This window comes from Peromyscus maniculatus, chromosome 4 (assembly GCF_049852395.1).
Source record: "Peromyscus maniculatus bairdii isolate BWxNUB_F1_BW_parent chromosome 4, HU_Pman_BW_mat_3.1, whole genome shotgun sequence".
Taxonomy (NCBI): domain Eukaryota; kingdom Metazoa; phylum Chordata; class Mammalia; order Rodentia; family Cricetidae; genus Peromyscus; species Peromyscus maniculatus.
In genome coordinates this window covers 19,378,835-19,397,432 of record NC_134855.1, presented here as the reverse complement: position 1 = coordinate 19,397,432, position 18,598 = coordinate 19,378,835, and the positions used below count along the sequence as shown (strand labels likewise).

Sequence of the window (18,598 nt, the reverse complement as noted above, 5' to 3'; positions counted from 1 at the left end):
GTGATACATAACCAGCAAATTATGATTATCTGAATTTTATAACAAAAATAAAGTCTCTGGCTCCATACATAAGTGAGAAAAATAATTGAAAAAAGTAGACACAGATGGAAAAAAAAGAACAATGTACAAGTACGGTTATCCATAAAAGATCCATGTTCTTACCCAACTGAATATCAGATATGTTCAGTATTTATTTCCTTAGATATACAGGCTGACTGAGATTGAAAAGCTCTTGGTATAATAAAGTCACAGAACAAATTGTAGACAGATCTTTTCCAGAAACCTGGTGCCCTAATTTTTTATCTACCGACAGTTCAATTTCAGGATGACAGCATGATTTTATTTGCTTTGTTCCAATAGGAAGACCCACCTGTATCTGTGCCCTGGGCTTTACTGGGCCCAACTGTGGCAAGACAGTGTGTGAAGATTCTTGTCACAATGGTGGAAGCTGTGTTGTGACTGCTGGGAACCAGCCTTACTGCCACTGCCATTCTGACTACACTGGAGACAGATGCCAGTACTGTAAGTGGAAGTGTCCTCCCTCAGCCTGCCAGCAGCATGCTTTGATGTTTGCATTGAGTACTACAGTGGTTCACACCTGGCCTGTCTCCTCTCTTCATTTTAGCCACACCCCTTTTTTTCAGGTTCTTCTCTTGTTGCTTAAACTCTAATAATTTTTACATTTTCTCTATCCTTTTCTATTATGATCAATCCAAGTGAGTCTATTAAATGGGTAACAGAATTTATTAAGAGATAAACTGAGGAAATATACTTGTGAATACAAAAAGGAGTAGACAAAAGAAGTTGTCCTCTGATCTGACCGGGAGTGAATCCACCTCAAAGGCAGGAGCATGGAGAAGGGACATGTGACCTTTCTCCAACTCCTTATAAGAGGTCATGTACAATGGCAGGAAGCACTGCCTCATTTGGGCCATATAGCCCAAGGTCATGGGTGGAGCAAATACTACTACATTTCCTCTTTTTGTCTAAATAAGGAAATTCTAATCTTAATGCAAACTATATACAATAAGAATGATTATCAAATATTGTCCAGGAAAAACAAGGGGTAATAGCATAAACAAAAATGGAACTACATCCAACAAGAATAACATCAAACAAGAAAGACATGCTAAATGTCCAGAACATGGATAAATGGTAAATTACTGAGATTATTCAAGTAGCTGTCCTGTCTTGAAGTTCTAACTCTAGTATTAATATGTTCTAGCTAAGATATGAGAAGATTGTAACTGTAACTATCTAGTCTTCACCTCCATCAAAGACCTGAGAAGGAACATAATAATACCTGAGAAAACGGAAAATACAAGCAAGCAATTCCTGAAATTCTTGCAAGAATAGCCTGGACAGTCACCTAAAGTTTCTCAGTGTCATTGTGGCATCCAATTTGTCTATAGGCCTAGAATATCTGACAGACCATTTTCACAAGCAGGAATTTTGAAAGACCATCTTACCCTGTCTTAGCAGAGTTCAGTAGTCACTTTTCCAGTAGCTCACCCAGAAAGGATATCATTCGTACTGTCAGCAATTGAGGCAAAGGCAGTTCTTTGCCCAGTGGGCCATTTTGTGCCAAGAAGAAGACAAACTTTCAAACAGAAATTTCTTAGAGGCCCAACATTCTCTTGGGACCAGATCAATGCTGCCAGGAACAATTGTGTCTCACGTCAACAGAATTCTAAGTTATTTAAATGCTATATTCTCTAGGTCTATGAAGTGTTTGAAGATTGCCTATCCATTTGACATGTTTCTGTAAATCTGGAGAACCTAACATAAATATAGAAATGACAAGCATGGGTGACTATAGTTCTATATGTCTTATCTACCTAAATAATCTAAGGACTAAGTCTTCACATTAACAAGAAAAACAGTCTGTAAAATAGATGTACCATATAAGGATAGTGACTTCAAAATTGTGACAATACACAAAATAGCTTAAAGAGATGTAGGAGTGTACAGTGCAATATACAATATGACAGTAATCTTAAATATGTATCACTATACAAAATAACCTAAACAGAGTAGAACATATGTATAGTTTGACAAATATAATATTACATTTGTATCAATATACAAAATATTTCAAACAGGAATATGAATGTGTGTACAAAACAACAAATACAGTTTTGTATTTATACCAATATACAAATTATCTTAAATAAGAATGCAATAATAGTTTACATTTGTATCAATACACAAGAATCCATATCAGTGCAAATTATCTAAGGCTGATATTTACTGAGTTAGTGTACTAGTAAATACAATAATGTACATTAATATCCTGTACCTATGCATTCCCCTTTTTCTTCTTTCAAAGAGAATACTGAGTCCAAATTTTATTTTTCCACCCCCAATCCTACAACCATCCATCCATAGCCCTGAGAAAAATGAAACATTTGTGAGAGGGGCATTATTTTCTTAGAAGTACTTCCTGATGTTTAGGGTTAATGGTATCTCTTTGGGGTCCTGTAAGAAAGCTTAAATAGTTAGGTCTCAATAGGGCTAGCCATAGAGTCCACAGCCACTCAGTAATGGGTAAGATTGTCTGAGATTCTGACTAGAAGTGTAGTATGATGTACCATCTCATCTTAGAACTGTCCTGAAGAGTTTTCAGTCCAAAGCTGATTATTGAATAATGTTCTTAGGTACCATGCCATCTTTCTGGACTGAGTAATCATTGTTGTGGGGCCCCATCTTCCCTTTGGAGACTTCATAGATTGCTATTGGGAAGACTTATTTTCACTGTGAAAAACTTGAACATTATTAATATCAAAATGGAAAGTTTGGATATAAGATGACATGACATGTAAGGAAAGATTTTGAGAAATCAAGAATAAGCATGGGGAGAAATAAAATCTTGATAACAATAGTCCTTAGTTTTCTTCTGTCTCATACCAGTTGGCTCTTCTGATATGAGACAGAATATCTTATTTTTTTTAATAACATACTTGGGTTTAGAGAAGGAGAGAGCCACATTCCCACTCCAAAGCCAGCTTGATTTATAACTGAATCAGGACCACAACTATTCTAGAGTTAAAGAGATATTGATGTTATGCAGTGAGATAATATCCTGGAGAGTATATTGGTACCAATAAGTTTTTTTCTTCTGCTGTAGACTTCTGGGTGTCCAAGACCTTATGATTTCTGTTATCCTATAAAGACAGAAAAGAGAACCCTGCCCAAACTCTTGTTTGTTAATTTTTTTTTTTTTTACAATTTGTAGAGCTGTCACATTGGTGGATATGCTTTTACTTTTCCTCATCAAGGGATTTCTCCTGTTTGAAGTGAAATTTTATTAATTTTGTTGGTATCCATAGCTTCTTCTCCTGCAGAAACAAAAGCAAAACCCCTCCCAAATGTATGATGTATCCTGGTTTCCATTCTGAGGTCAACACATCTTTGAAATAAACCAGTTGATTTAGCTAAAAAGTTTTTTTTTTTTTTTATTTTGTCCAGTGTCTCTCTGCAGCTGTTGTTCCTTTCTCATTGAGAAAATTCAATGTTACTAAGGAATTTTGCAATCTATTGCTAGGAGTCATTGTTACCTGTTGCTGTTTATTTAGCATATCCTTTAAAGTTTGATTGGATCTTTCTATGACTACTTGGCCTGTGAGATTGTGCGGTATACCTGTAACATGCTTTATACTGTAATAAGCAAAAAACTGTCTCATTTTATTTGAGACATATGATGGGGCATTGTCAGTCATAATTTGTACAGGTATTTCCATGATGACCATAACTTCTAATAGGTGTGTAATCACAGAATCAACCTTTTCAGAATTCATAGGTATTGCCCATTGAAATCCTGAATAGGTGTCAATGGTATAGTGTACATTTATTAATCTTCCAAATTCTGTGAAATGAAACACATCCATCTGCCCAATTTCATTCCTTTGTATGCCTTTTGGATTGCTTCATGCAGGTAATGGAGTTTCATAATAGAAGGAACATGAAGGATTTTTCTTACAATTTCCTAGGCTTGTTGCCATGTGATGTTCCCTATTTCTGATGATTCACTGTAATTGCATGCATAGTGAAGTTAATTCTGTGTTATCAGAAGTAAATTCAGCAGTTTCAATATGTCAAACAATTCTCTGTGTATTTAGAGTCAGTGACTACATTGAGACATTCTGTGAAGTCTATTAGTACCATAAGAATGGCATACAGTTCTGCTTTTTGTACAGAGTTGTATGGAATTTGAACCACTTTACTTAAGTTTCCTGATTTGTATCCTGCTTTCTCTTATTTATTTGCATTAGTATAGAATGTGAGGACTCTAAAAATTGGCTTTTGCTGTACAATATGAGGAAGGACCCACTCAGTTCTCTTTATGAATTCTATTCTCATGCTTTTGGGATATCAGTTGTTAATCTCTCCCAAAACATTACTGCAGACTGCCAGTATTCATTATCTTACTACAATGAAGAAATTTCCTCATTCGTTAAAGGTACTAGAATGTCTGCACAGTCCATTCCTGTCAAGTGGAGAAGTCTTAATTTTACTTTTAGAATCAAATCAGAGATATTTTCCACATAAGTCTTTAACTTCTTGCTTGGTTTATGTAGTAGAAATATCCATTCCAATATAATATCTTCCCTCTTCATAAAATTCCTGTGGGGGAGTGTCTGGAGGTGAATATGACCAGAATGCACTTAAGTTCGGAATCACACAATCCACATGCACTTCTTGTGTTTTCTTTTCTACTATAGCCAATTCCTTCTCATCTTTGACTGGTATTTCTCTTAGACTATTTAAGATCTTGTCCTTTTTTAGGGTATTGGCCAAATTTATTACTCTATCTTTAGGTATTCCAATGATAGCCCCTAAGTTGGAAATGTTTTCTAACAATTTTTGAAAATCATTAACAGTCTGCAATCAATCTCTCCTGAGATTGTACCTTTTGGGATCTAATTTTTTTTGTAGCTCTATCTTATATCCTAAGTAATTAATAGAATCTCTTCTGTATTCTTTCAGGAGCAATTTGTAGTACCCAGCAAGGGAAAACTTTCTTTGCTTCTTCAACATACTCTCTGAGGTACCTAACTTTGAATCAGCTAATAAGATATCATCCATATAATGATAGATTATGGGTTGTGGAAATTTCACATGTATTATTTCCATTTTTTTTGCACAAAATATTGACACAAGATAGGGCTATTTAACATTCCTCATGGGAGGACCTTCCCTTGATATCTCTTGACTGGCTGAGAATTATTATCCTTAGGTACTGTGGCAATAAATTTTTCTCTATCCTTTTCTTGTAAAGGTATGGTTAAAAAATAGTCTTTTAAGTCAATAACTATAATAGGCCACTCTTTGGATAGCAGAGAGGGCAAAGGCATTCAATTCTGTAGAGAGCCCATAGGCTGAATTACTTTATTAACAGATCTCAGATCTATCAGCATTCTCTAATTACCAGACTTATTTCTAATAACAAATTCAGGAGAATTCCAAGGGCTGGTAGATTCTTTAATGTGTTGAGCATTTAACTACTCTTGGACCAGCTGTTCTAAAGTTTGTAGCTTCTCTTTTGTCAAAGGCCATTGTCCAACCCAGACAGCTTTATTAATTATCCATTTTAAAGGTAGGCCTGTTGGTACTTCAACAGCAGTTGTGCTCTGTTTATGTACAGCCTGAATGGTTGGTAGTTGTTTTTTTATAGTATGTTATAACATTATTCCTAGCAAGATGCATTGGTCTGAATTCCCTTTCTGAGATTGTAGGCATTTTAATCTGGGTATTCCCTGCTGCAACAAATCTTGGCCCCAAAGATTCACCACTACATTTGCCATATATGGCCTCAGCCTTCCTCTCTGTCCTTCTGGCCCTATGCATTCAACCCATCTTGAATTTTGTTTTACCTGAGATAGGGTTCCAATCCCTAGAAATTTGACATCTACTTCTTGAAGAGGCCCATTCAGATGCCATGATTTTGGTGTAATTATAGTCTTATCTGTACCTATGTCTACCAGGTCCTCTAGAACAATGCCATTAATTTGAAGTCTAAGCTTTTTCCTAGTTTATTTATGGAAGTCTGCCAAAATATTCATTTTATTGTGTACTTAGAAATTTCTGATTCATCTATCAGAGGTGTTCTATCATCCAGTGCAGTACCATTCTTTATATTAGACACTGGGTTATTTAATTGTCCTGGAGAGGAATTTCCTCCACAGTGGCTGGAAATGTTTGGACCACATTTGATTTGGGGGCCTGCAAGAGGCCTCCTGTGGTGTTTCCTACTAGTAAATTGTTGCCTTGTATATCTATTATTGATTTGCACCTATTGGTCCAATGTCAGCCTTTGCTGTATCTTTTACATAATCCAGAAGGTTGGTGTCTCCCATTTGGGTTATTTCTAGAAGAAGTATTGCTTCTAGGAGCACCCCATTACAGTATCTACTTATATGACCTGGTGTACCACAGTTAAAACATTTAGTACCCGAGGCCTCCTTCCACTTCTGGAAATTGTTTTTCCTCTCCAAGCCTCATCAACATAGTTAAAAAACTCAACACTGTTAATATATTGAACCCATTCTTCCAAAGGTGCTTACCTGACCTTCAATGGTGTAAGCATTCTTTTGCATTCTGCATTAGCATTGTTAAACTTCAAGAACTCAGTTAATACTTGTCTTAGTTCTTTGTCTGACACTGCTTTTTTTATATATGTATATAGCTTTGGTTAGCCTTTGTAAAAAAATCAGTAGAAGATTCTTGTGGGCACTGGAAAATTTTTATGTATAGTTCAGTTGGTTTTCCTGGTTCTGGAATCTTCCCCCAAGCATTTAGAGCTGCTGTATGGCATAGGGATATTGTATTCTCATCAAAAGTAGCTTGTACATTTCTATCAGTGAAGCATCCATCCCTCACCAAGAATTTGATCTTGGGAGATCTCAAAACCTCTCATTCTACCCTATTGTTCTAGGACCCTTGGTTCCTCTCTCAACCAGCTTTTCCATTGTAACTGCTGGCTATATTCTAGAACAGCTGAGATTAACTGTTTGCAGTCATCTTGCATGATTTGTGGAAGACCACATATTTAACATCTGTTTTAAATATGTTGAATGTATGCCGTATGTGACCACCTCTTCCTTGGTGGTTTTTAAATCTCTCATAGGAATAGGTTGCAACATATATTTCACAAAGGGCTCAAGATGTCTATCATTTGCTGGCTTCTCACAGATGATGACAGGATAAGCCATTTTAAGAGAGCCATCTGGAGATGTTATGACTTGTATAACCTTTTCCTTCTGCCTATTAGGTCCTTTGTCATCTTTACTGGGAGTTTCTTCCAGAGCTTGTAACTGAGCACCTAAGGTCACTTGCAGTGAGTGAACCTCCTCTGTTGTAAGAGATTCCAGAGATTTCATGGAATCATGCAACTTTTACGTTCTTCTAAAACACATGATTCCATAGCCCTTATTTTATCAGTTAATGATAACCTTTCTTCCTTATAAAGTATCTGAATAGCAGCAACATTACTCTAGAGAGTTATTACTGTTTTATCCATTAAATAGTCATATTTATTCTCAATAGAATCAAAATTCATCGTACATTTATTATTAATGGATTGAAGTTCTTGTAGTAAGTTAGTAGATTCCGAACAAAGAAACCTTTCCTTTAAGTCTTTATTACTACCTTGTAAATGCTGGGTAGCAGATTTCAGAGAAAGAATCTGTTTATTGAAGTCTTCATTGCTACCTTTTAAAGCCTGTATCAATTCCAATAATGACTAATCTTTGTTATTATTATTAAACCAATTTTTCAATGCTATGTGAATTATTATGCTAAATGCTAAAATGGTGAATATTATATACACCCCAGGAAGGTCATATATGTCCTGTAAAAATTAATTCATTATATAAGCAAGAAAAAATTTAAATTCTTATGATGTAATATTTTCTGCCATGTTTTGAGAAATATTCAAAATTTGTAAAGAAAATTTTATTAGTTTATCTCATAATCATTTTTAAGGTATATAATTATGAAGTACTTTTACCTTGGATCAAATCATTGATCACTGGTGTTTCAGTTTTTGTAATTTTTTTGGGGGGTGGGGTATAGTATCATTGCTTGGCCAGTGGGCATCGCAGGTGTAACACCAAAACAGGTCTGGTGCAAGCTGACTCAGGTCCCTGAATGGCTCCTGTCAACTAAGCACTTACCCAGGCAACCTCTGAGCATTAGGTAGGGTTGCTGGGATTACAACAGATGGTATACAACAATGAAACAATACACCAATGAGCTAAAAGCACTCGGGTGCAGTCACACACCTGTCAGGAGCTGCCTGTCTGGTTGGCGCTATAGGGCTGGTGATGGCAGTAGCCAGTGGGGTCATGGCACCAGGACTGCATACTCAGATGGATTGGTGGAAGCCACCAGGCAGGCAGGCAGTCACATGTGCTCTCAAGGGCAGCATCCCAGAGTGTTCTGGAATTGGCAGCTGCTACACTGAACTATTTTAAAAGTAAACGAACAGTCAGCTGGTAATCTCTAACCAGGTGGAGGTCTGACCTGATCTGGCAACTCCAAGTACAGAACTAGCAGGGCACTTAGTGCGGGCACCTTTCTCTGGTAGTCTATCCAATGAAGAACACACATGCTTGTGTCAGTGGTTACAAGAACTGCTGCTTTGTGGGTCGCCTAGCCAAAGAGTGACTGGCTCATATGCCTTGTGACTCATCAACAGCTGCCTGCTTGTGTTAGGGTTTAGTCATGCAAGTAGCCCCAGTGGGGACACGGGCCTCAGGTCCACATGGTTGGGACTGAGTGACTCTGGGGTGCTAGTGAGGCTGACCGCACACGAGCCTCTGAGCCAACCTGCTGCCACGGCTGCAGAGGCTGTGGGCAGGCGTTACAAGGACTGTGGGGTCTTTTTGTCACATGAGCATCCCACATTCAGTGCCACTTATTAAGATCAATCTACATGGGTTTATTAAATGGGTGACAAAATTTATTAAGATATAAATTGAGGAAATGCACTCATGAATACAGAACCGAGTAGACAGCAGAAGTCATCCTCTGATCTGTCTGGGAGCAAATCCACCTCACAGGCAGGAGCATGGAGAAGGGGCATGTGACCCTTCTCCAACTCCTTATAAGAGATCATGTACAACAGCAGGAAGCACCACCTCCTTTGGGTCCTATAGTCCAAAAACATGGGCGGAGCAAATACTACTACACTTTTCTAAAAGATTTTATCTATTTTCTTTCCCAGCTTAAGTTCAAAGGCCTATTCTTTTAATCATTCCCATATGTGCATATTTCACTCTCTTATTTCTTTCTTCTCCTGACAACCTGTAGGGAGCATCATCCTTTCCCATTCCCCAACTGTCTTAAGTAGCACAAAGGATTATAGTTAGAGAAAATCCAGAGGTAATTATGCTTGTCTCATCATCAGCTGCATAGACAGAACCAGAATTCCTTTCTCCAACTTCCTCGACATTTATCTCTAGCAAGGTCTCTCTGAAAAAAAAAAAAAAAAACAAATCCAAAACTTCCCATGCCGGTATTGGTATCTGTCAGTCATGGTTTCATTTCCCTGTCTCACCTTCTCTTTTATCTGGGAGCAGCATTCTTTCTAAGTATCTTTGTTGTCATAGTCTTCTGTAGCTGTCTCTCCTTTGACTTTACTTCTGTTAAGTTTCTGTCTTTACTGTACTGTATAAACAGCTCTTATGAGACTCCAGTTGATTGATTTTGCTGTTTCCAGTGGTCAAGTCTCAATTCCTGTTTTATAATAACTTTCATCAATGTGTTGATCCCTTTTCCTAAAGACATATTCTTCACTCATCTTAATAGGCACTACTCTTGTCTTTTCTCATCTGTATTTTGTGTTGCTTCTTTGCTTATGAAGCCTAGACAAATTAACCAAGTTGCTTCTTTGCTTACTAAGGGTAAAATGTTTAATTCCAGTGTAAATACTGTTGTAATTGAAAGCACCATTCTCATCTCCATTTCTTCTCCCTCCAAATATTAATGATTCCTATATGTCTTCTCACAGTTTATAATAAACCCAGTGACTTTTTAAAATAAGGTTTTCAAAGCATTGTTTTCCATTCTAACTATACAGTATTTAAATATTTTAAAATGTTTCTTATTTACGAATAAATTTGGAAACCAGTGTCTGGATGACTTTAGCTATCTATAGGGTTTTTGTAGCACCTACATGATGGCTCTAAATCTATAACTCCAGATAAATTGTTACTCTAAGTTTCAGATCTTATTTTCAATTTTCTGTGACAGCTGATCTTATCTCTCAGTTAACCTGACATTTCTCACCTTGAATTCTCACATTATCTTTCTTTATCTTTAACAAGGAACATCCATCACTCAGTCCAAAATCATGAAGTCTTTGTTGACTCCTCAGTCTTTCATATCTTTCACCTTTAAAGCACACCCAGTGAGCCGTGCTCACTGACTCTCACTCAAGCAGACAAACTGCTGGGACCTGTTTGTCTGTCTTATTACAAAACTATATCCTTGCTTCCTTTCTTTACCAATGTGTACATTATCAAATGACAGTCACATTTGTCTGTTTTATGTAAAATAAAATTTCTTTCTATTTTAAGCACATTCATTCACACACACACACACACACACACACACACACACACACATATATAAATATATATTCAGTTGTTTTTCTCATGTTCATTCCATTGATTCTCTTTGTTTTTCAAAGTACTAGGTACCATTTTTTAATCATAATTTCAAGAAGACAGCAGCAATGTAGCATTAAGAAATTTTGTGGCACCCAGGTGTAAATCTAAGTTAGAGTCAAGATCTGAACCAGGCAATCAACCTTCAGGACTCAATCCTTAAATTTACTTAATGTTTATCAAAGCATACCTCATATCGCTGGTCAGTGAAGGAAGCACAAATAACAGTACAGAGCCAAGCTGCCTGCACTAGTTTACTTGATGTAGCATTAATTATGGTGCCATATCTGTGGCAGTAAAGAAATGGTTAATTTTTGCTCTCCATTTCCTTTCTAAAAGTTCATTTATTCTCATATGAGGACAAGCTCATATGTACTGACATAAAGGTGTCAGTACATTATGCCTACTGTCCTTTTTTTCCTAAATTTTATATGTCCCAGGACAGCAGTCACATGCAAATACAATCCAGTAACACTCATGTGATCTCATCCATATCTTCACTACCTCATCCCTGTCCCATCAACACAGCAGAGGATGCTGGCATTAAGTGCTTTCTACTAATGCATTAATTCCTTTTTTTGCTTTTGTGCTCAACCATTCTTAAAATCTGTAATGACTTCTAGGAAATGAAGGGTAATTCCAGCTACTGTCCCATAAGGTGTTGAGTTTATCACTCTCCTTTATTTTGGTAAAGCCACAGCCATGAATATCCTCCATATGAAGCCAACTTCTCTGGCACTGAGACTATATCCAGTGTTTGCTAGTTCCCTTTGCAAATCACTCACTTCCTCTTTAGTTTGAACTGACATCTACCTCTACCTCTTTCTTTCTTTTTTTCCTTTTATTTTATTTTACAATACCATTCAGTTCAACATATCAGCCACAGATTCCCTTGTTCTCCCCCCTCCTGCCCCCTCCCCTTTCCCCCAGCCAACCCCCAATTCCCACCTCCTCCAGGGCAAAGCCTCCCCCGAGGACTGAGATAGACCTGGTAGACTCAGTCCAGGCAGGTCCAGTCCCCTCCTCCCAGACTGAGCCAAGCGTCCCTGCATAAGCCCCAGGTTTCAAACAGCCAGCTCATGCAATGAGCACAAGACCCAGTCCCACTGCCTAGATGCCTCCCAAACAGATCAATGTAATACACCATATAAACAAACTAAAAAAAAAAAAAGATCATCTCACTAGATGCAGAAAAGGCATTTGACAAAATCCAACACCCCTTCATGATAAAAGTCTTGGAGCGATCAGGAATACAGGGAACATACCTAAACATAATAAAGGCAATTTACAGCAAGCCAACAGCCAACATCAAATTAAATGGAGAGAAACTCAAAGCAATTCCACTAAAATCAGGAACGAGGCAAGGCTGTCCGCTCTCCCCATACTTATTCAATATAGTACTTGAAGTTCTAGCCAGAGCAATAAGACAACATAAGGAGATTAAGGGGATACAAATTGGAAAGGAAGAAGTCAAGCTTTCCCTATTTGCAGATGACATGATAGTATACTTGAGTGACTCCAAAGTTTCCACCAAGGAACTGATAAAGCTTATAAACACCTTCAGCAACATAGCAGTATACAAGATCAACTCAAAAAAAAAATCAGTAGCTCTCCTATATACAATGGACAAAGCAGCTGAGAAGGAAATCAGAGATACATCACCTTTTACAATAGCCACAAATGACATAAAATACCTTCAGGTAACACTAACCAAGCAAGTGAAGCACCTATATGACAAGAACTTTAAGTCCCTGAAAAAAGAAATTGAAGAAGATGTCAGAAAATGGAAAGATCTCCCATGCTCATGGATAGGCAGGACCAACATAGTAAAAATGGCAATTTTACCAAAAGCAATCTACAGATTCAATGCAATCCCCATCAAAATACCAACACAATTCTTCACAGACCTGGAAAGAACAATACTCAACTTCATATGGAAAATCAAAATACCTCTACCTCTTTCAAGAGTGTTTTTACGTCTCCTGGCTTTGTTCACTCTGCTGTTTCGTTTATTGTATATTCCTCAGATTTGAAGCTTCTTTGACATTATACTGAACAACAACTGATGAACAAAAAATAAATAGTAATTTCATAGATGACATATCTAGATGAGAGTGGCCTGAAAAAGTTAATTAAAAGATAATCAACATATTATATGAAAAATGTTTGTTCTATATGTGGGTAATCTATGGTTATTATGTATGTGTGTATATTGTTCTTATTTTTTTTGTTTTAAAGTGTCTTGTATATTCTAAGCTGGCACCAGACTTGTATATCTAATCAAGAATGACCTTGAAGTTGTTATAGGATGTTAATCCTCCATGCTATCTTCAGACTGCTCAAACTACAGGCATGTCCCAAAACACTCCATTTCAATTCAATTTATTTAAGAAAAATCTCTTGATGTGTTAGCTTCCACCAATTGATAGATTATACTCTATCAGTTTTTTAATTTTTAAATCAAATAATCAGAATTCTTGATTCTCTTTGAACAGCCTTAAAATGCTATATAGCCATCATTACAGAAATTTGCATTCTTCCAAAGACCAAATTCAGTTAGCTTGCATCTTAATTGACAACTTAATAGAATCACAGTGTGTGGCTGCCCGCTGCTTTACCAGGCAGTGTTATGATTTTATCCTTACTATTAGCAGTCAGAGTGCTTCCCGCCTTTTACTGCAAAGCACTTATTTAAATTAACCAATTAATCCTTAGACAGAGGTTAAATAAGTTGCCCAAGGTCCTGAAGCAGGCAGAATTAGACCCCAGGAGTTGTTGATCAAGATGTCAGCAAACATCCAGGAGAACATTGATGCTATTCTTGGGCTTTGCCATTAAAATGACAAATCCAACATCTGAGGAAATGTAATAAATTCAGAATCCATCAGTGTGAGTCAGCAAAGTTCAGTGGACCCGGTGTTCTGTCAAAGGTGTGTCTGGCATATGCAACACTCCCCCCAGTAAATGAAGGAATGACAAAATGGCTCATTATGGCACCTAATTACAGTCTATTAGTGGGAGGTAAAACATCAGTTCTTAGTTGTGCTGAGTTAAAACATCCCACAACTTCACTAGCAAGGTAAATTCCAGAGGTCTGAATGCAAATTAATTTTAGCAGGAGTAATTTAGGGAAAAAGAAAGAGATAAAGTAACGAAACTAAAATTTAATATTCTTTAAGTTATTTTCTTAAGAACAAATAGAGCTGAATTTTCATATGGGTCTAATACCAAGATTCCTGCTATCAATCAAAGCAAATAAGCACAGCATTGTGAATTTAAATAGAGGTGTCATTTGTGAAGCCAACACTAGCTGAGGTTATTTTTAATTAAAGGACAATAGTACTAGGGCAAAGCTGCCCATTAAGCCAACTTACTCTCGATGACATTGGAAGAGCATGTACAAGGTTCCTTCCCACACATTATCAGTGCAGACATGAAGAACTATATCTCTGAGGCTGGAACAATGGCTCAGCTGTTAAAGGCTAAGGTTCCCAAGCAAAAGAAGTTTTGTTAGATTACAGAGTTGAGAGACCTATGAATAATGCCAAGATATAATATGACTGGTATAAGAATTATAGTTTTAAAGTAATTGTTGAACAATGTCTGAGCTGTGGACATGTGACTATTGTGTTAATGATGTACTCAGATTATGTTTTGTACTTTCTGTCAGAGAAGCATTGTACTGTAGTGAGCTGATAAGTTCACGTGGCATCTTCTTAATGTTAGGCTTTGTGTGAGCAGTTGTGTCAAGTACTTCCTGTTGCCAACTTACAATAGGTTGTGGTGTTCAGAAAAGTAAATACAATGCAATAGGAAAGTTTAGTGAACATGGCAATGAGCCATCCCTGCTCGCAAAAATAGCCTAAGATTCATTGTAAATGAGTGATTTCTACCCAGAAGTGATATCTGGGGGTGACCTAAAGAGAAGGTCATCAGATGAAAGGGAACATGAGCGACAGCATACGAGGAAGGAAGAACATGAAGTCCTGTGGAGGACTGCAGGGAACTGATGTTTGCAGAGTGCTCAGTGCAGTAATCACACCCATACGTGCCAATGCATTAAAAGAACATGAAATTTCTATCAGTGCCCACAGTATCCTTGAGATATTATCAGTATATTTTCCATGTCTCCAAAATTAAATGTAGAAAGTTTTCCTTATATTATTTGTTAGAGATTCTAAGATCTGAAAATTACATGGCTCCAAAATCAGGCTTCTTTTTGTACAGCATCACACCATCTGATACCCTTGTCCATACAGCAGCATATAATTATCTGGTCTTCCAAGTTTCTGCCTTGTTTAAAAACAGGAATTTTAAATTTGAGTTAAACTGATAGCCAGCCTATAGAAAGACCTAAACCAACCAGGAAACAAAAGAGTATTTTCAGCATTTTTATTATTACAAAGATGAATGGAAACTGAGGCTGTACCTGTGACACTATTGACACAGGAAGTGGAATGCCCTACAATCACCACCAGCTTCCCCATCTGTCACATTATGAGATTCTTCAGAGCCGCCACAGTTGTAGTGGGACAAGTTCTGGTGCACAGTCTCCCTGGTGCCTTGAAATTATTTTTCTCTTGATGAGAAGAAAGCAGCACCTTCATCTAGTCAAGCTCTGGGTTCAGTCTGCATTACACAGCATGTTCCTGGTGTCCTTTTTCTCCTAACTTTGCAACATGGTCATTGGCTCCACAACAATTCCTCCACCAGCTGTTGAGCCTTTTGTTCTTTACTTACTTGGAATCACTAGGCTGTCTGCTGGCTGTCTAATCCCATACTGTCTTCCTAAATTTTCTTTGTCTTGGGAACTTGGTACCTCTCTTTTGTAGTTTTCAATTGTATTGTCACTATTCATGTTCTTGACTGCCCCATTAGAAGTGACAGCTGGCCTTAGAGTTTGTCGTGTTCTATCAGCTCTGCTGGGGTGGTGTCAGGGCCTGGAATCTGAATGAGTGTGCACAAAGCTGGTGCATCTAACTTATATGAGCATGAAAAGAGCTGATCCTCCTGGAACATCTGGGCGTGTGCACACAGACAGTACTTTCAACATTTGTGAGTGTGCACAGAGCTGGTGTCTGGACATCTGTGACTATGTGCAGAACACCACCAAAGCTTATATTCCTGTGTCCAGCCTGCTGGGACCAGTTATTTTCTGTGCTCTAGTAATATTTCACATTAAGGAAGAGCAAGGTTCTGGGAAATTATCTATATAGCTCATTAGGTTCCATATCCTTCATAAAGAGATGCTCGCTCTCCCAAAGCAGTGCTGGCTGCCACTTTCACAGTCAAATCCACAAAAATAAATATTGTATCACTTCAAGTCAGTGGTTCTCAACTTTCTGAATACTATGGCCCTTGAATACAGTTTCTCATATTGTAGTGGCCCACAAACATAAAAAATTATTTTCACTGCTACTTCATAACTCTAATTTTGTTACTCTTTGAGTAATAATGTAAATATCTGATATATGACCCCTGTGAAAGAGTCCTTCGACCACAGTCTCCCCCCTCATGCCCTACTACATAGGATTCATGGCTAACATATCCATTGTACTTGGTATTGTTATGTGAAATTCTATTTGTGAAAATGTGAACTGACAGAGTCACTTCAGAAGAGAGTTTTACATTGTCCTTAAATGTAAGACAAATTGCTAAATGGTCTTATTAAAAAAAAAAAAAACCCAGAGCCAGACATTGGGGTAAAAAACTGGGAGATAAAGGAAGTTGAAAAAAGCCAGCCACGTTCTTACCACTAGAAATCCTCAGCCAAAAAGAGAACTACTTCCTGCATATCCACGCTTATATGCCTTTTTGTCCCTGCCATCTCACTTCTTCTTTCTGCCTAGCTACATCACTTCCTATTTTTACCCAGCTCTGTCACTTCCTGTCTGTCTGTACCTCCAGACTTCCATGGTTAGCACTGGGATAAAAGGTGTGTGCCACCATGCCTGGCTCTGTACCCAGTGTGGCCTTGAACTCACAGAGATCCAGATGGATCTCTGCCTCCCAAATGCTAGGATTAAAGGCGTGTGCTACCATTGCTTGACTTGTATGTTTAATATAGCTTTTTCCTCTGATCTTCAGATAAGCTTTATTGGGGTGCACAAATAAAATTTCACCACACTTAAAAATGAATATGTTTTTTGTGAGAAATTGGTTCTAAAAATTAAATCTATATCAGAACAAAGCCATGTACAAAAAATCCACATTCCATAAACAGTATGTGGTAATGTTTTTATTTTGAAAGAAAAATATTGTAAATATTGAGATAGATTTGAATTAATGGTTGCAAATAGTTATATCATTTTTAGTTAATCATAATAAAGAATGGTGACTCAAGAGTCAGATAATGGAACTGTAGTCCACTTTTATGTTAGATCATTTAAAAGAGTCTCAGGATTACAACGTTAGGGTTAAAGATGTTTGAGATGCAATAGGAAGACTAAAATCATGGAAAATAATTTTGGAATAATGTTCATCCATTAAGAACATAAAAATAGGAAGAAAATATTTTGGTATATAGTTACATAAAGTAATTTAATGGAACAATAGGTAACTATTTCCAAAATACAGTAAGTTGTGAGTTAAGCCACATACTTTAATTATTAAAAATGATTCATTCAGTTGGTATATATTAAAAACACATGGGAGGCTGAGTGTATAGGCCAGATGACAGAGTGCTTGCCTAGCATATGAAAGACATGTCTGTAATCCTAGCACTCAGGAAGCAGAAACAGGAGGATCAGCAATTTAAGGCCACTATTAGGTATATAGCCAATTTAAGACCAGCCTAGGCTACATGAAACCCTGTCTGTTGAAATTTCATATTTTACTAACGCAATGTAAATAGCCTATTAGTAAATATGAGTAGCTGAATATTGTCACCAACACATGCATTGTACACAAACATTAGTTTAAAGATACATTTTAGTGATCTCTGGCTGCCTGATAAAGAATCTTTGAGAAAGAATAAAGATGTTACAGGCTGCAATAATGATTTTTCTTAAAAATTATTTCATTCTATTTCAGAAAATAGATGTATTTTTAACATTTATAACTACAATTTCCCTAATTACAATATCAATACTCTACAATTATGTAGTCCTCATTGTTATCTGGATTATAAAATTGTGTTTGGTACTGATAGTAATCCTCAGAGTATTTGTGACAACTTTATACTGTGAGCATTCAGTATTGCTACTATATAATTTCATGGTTTTCCCTGTTTGCTTCACAAGAGTGTTCATTGCATTGTGGGTATTTTTTTAATCACATGCATATATCTCAAATATATCTTTTAGGTCAGTAAAATTATTAAACTTTTTGACAGAATGTTCTACAGGAAGCAAAACTTCAAACTTAAACTTTCTTGATAATAATATGTATAGATTCATGCCATGCAAGCCTAGGTAAGATTTTGTTTCCTCTTTTTCCTCTCCACTTTGACATTTGTCCACTCACTGCAAAGTTAGTAAAGTTCCTACTAAACAGTTACACATGTGCCTGTGTTTAGAAATCTATCCATTGCAGGCACAATATTTCGATGTCTAGTACATAATCTAATGGCTCATATAGTTTCAAAGTTATGCAAAGGTATCTTGTCATTCCATAAATCCAAACCATTTCTGAGCACTCACTGATCTACCTAGAAACTTTTACTTTCAGTATTACAGTGTTCTAATTTTAATCCTGTCCCTATTTCAACCCCATCTACAAAAAAGGCTTTGATCATCTATATTTTCCTTCTAATCTGATTTTTTTCATTCTAGTCATTAGAAATGATGCTGTATTCTTTCTCCCATAAGTGTATATTCATTGTACTGAATTACATAAGGATATTTTCACATAAATACTGATACAGCTAAACTTTGATCATATTCAAACTAAATTTCTCTACATTCCCTTGTTACCCAAAACTCCTCCAA

The 18,598-nt window shown here is 36.9% G+C and overlaps 1 protein-coding gene across 1 annotated transcript in view; it reads left to right on the top strand.

Moving 5' to 3' along the window:
- Nucleotides 1-18,598, top strand: part of Lrp1b (LDL receptor related protein 1B) — a 1,955,528-nt gene that overhangs the window by 1,889,717 nt on the left and 47,213 nt on the right. Inside the window, exon 84 of the mRNA XM_042275227.2 lies at nucleotides 361-522. Within this exon, the coding sequence (XP_042131161.1) occupies nucleotides 361-522 (162 nt within the window). The remainder of the gene's footprint in view (nucleotides 1-360; nucleotides 523-18,598) is intronic.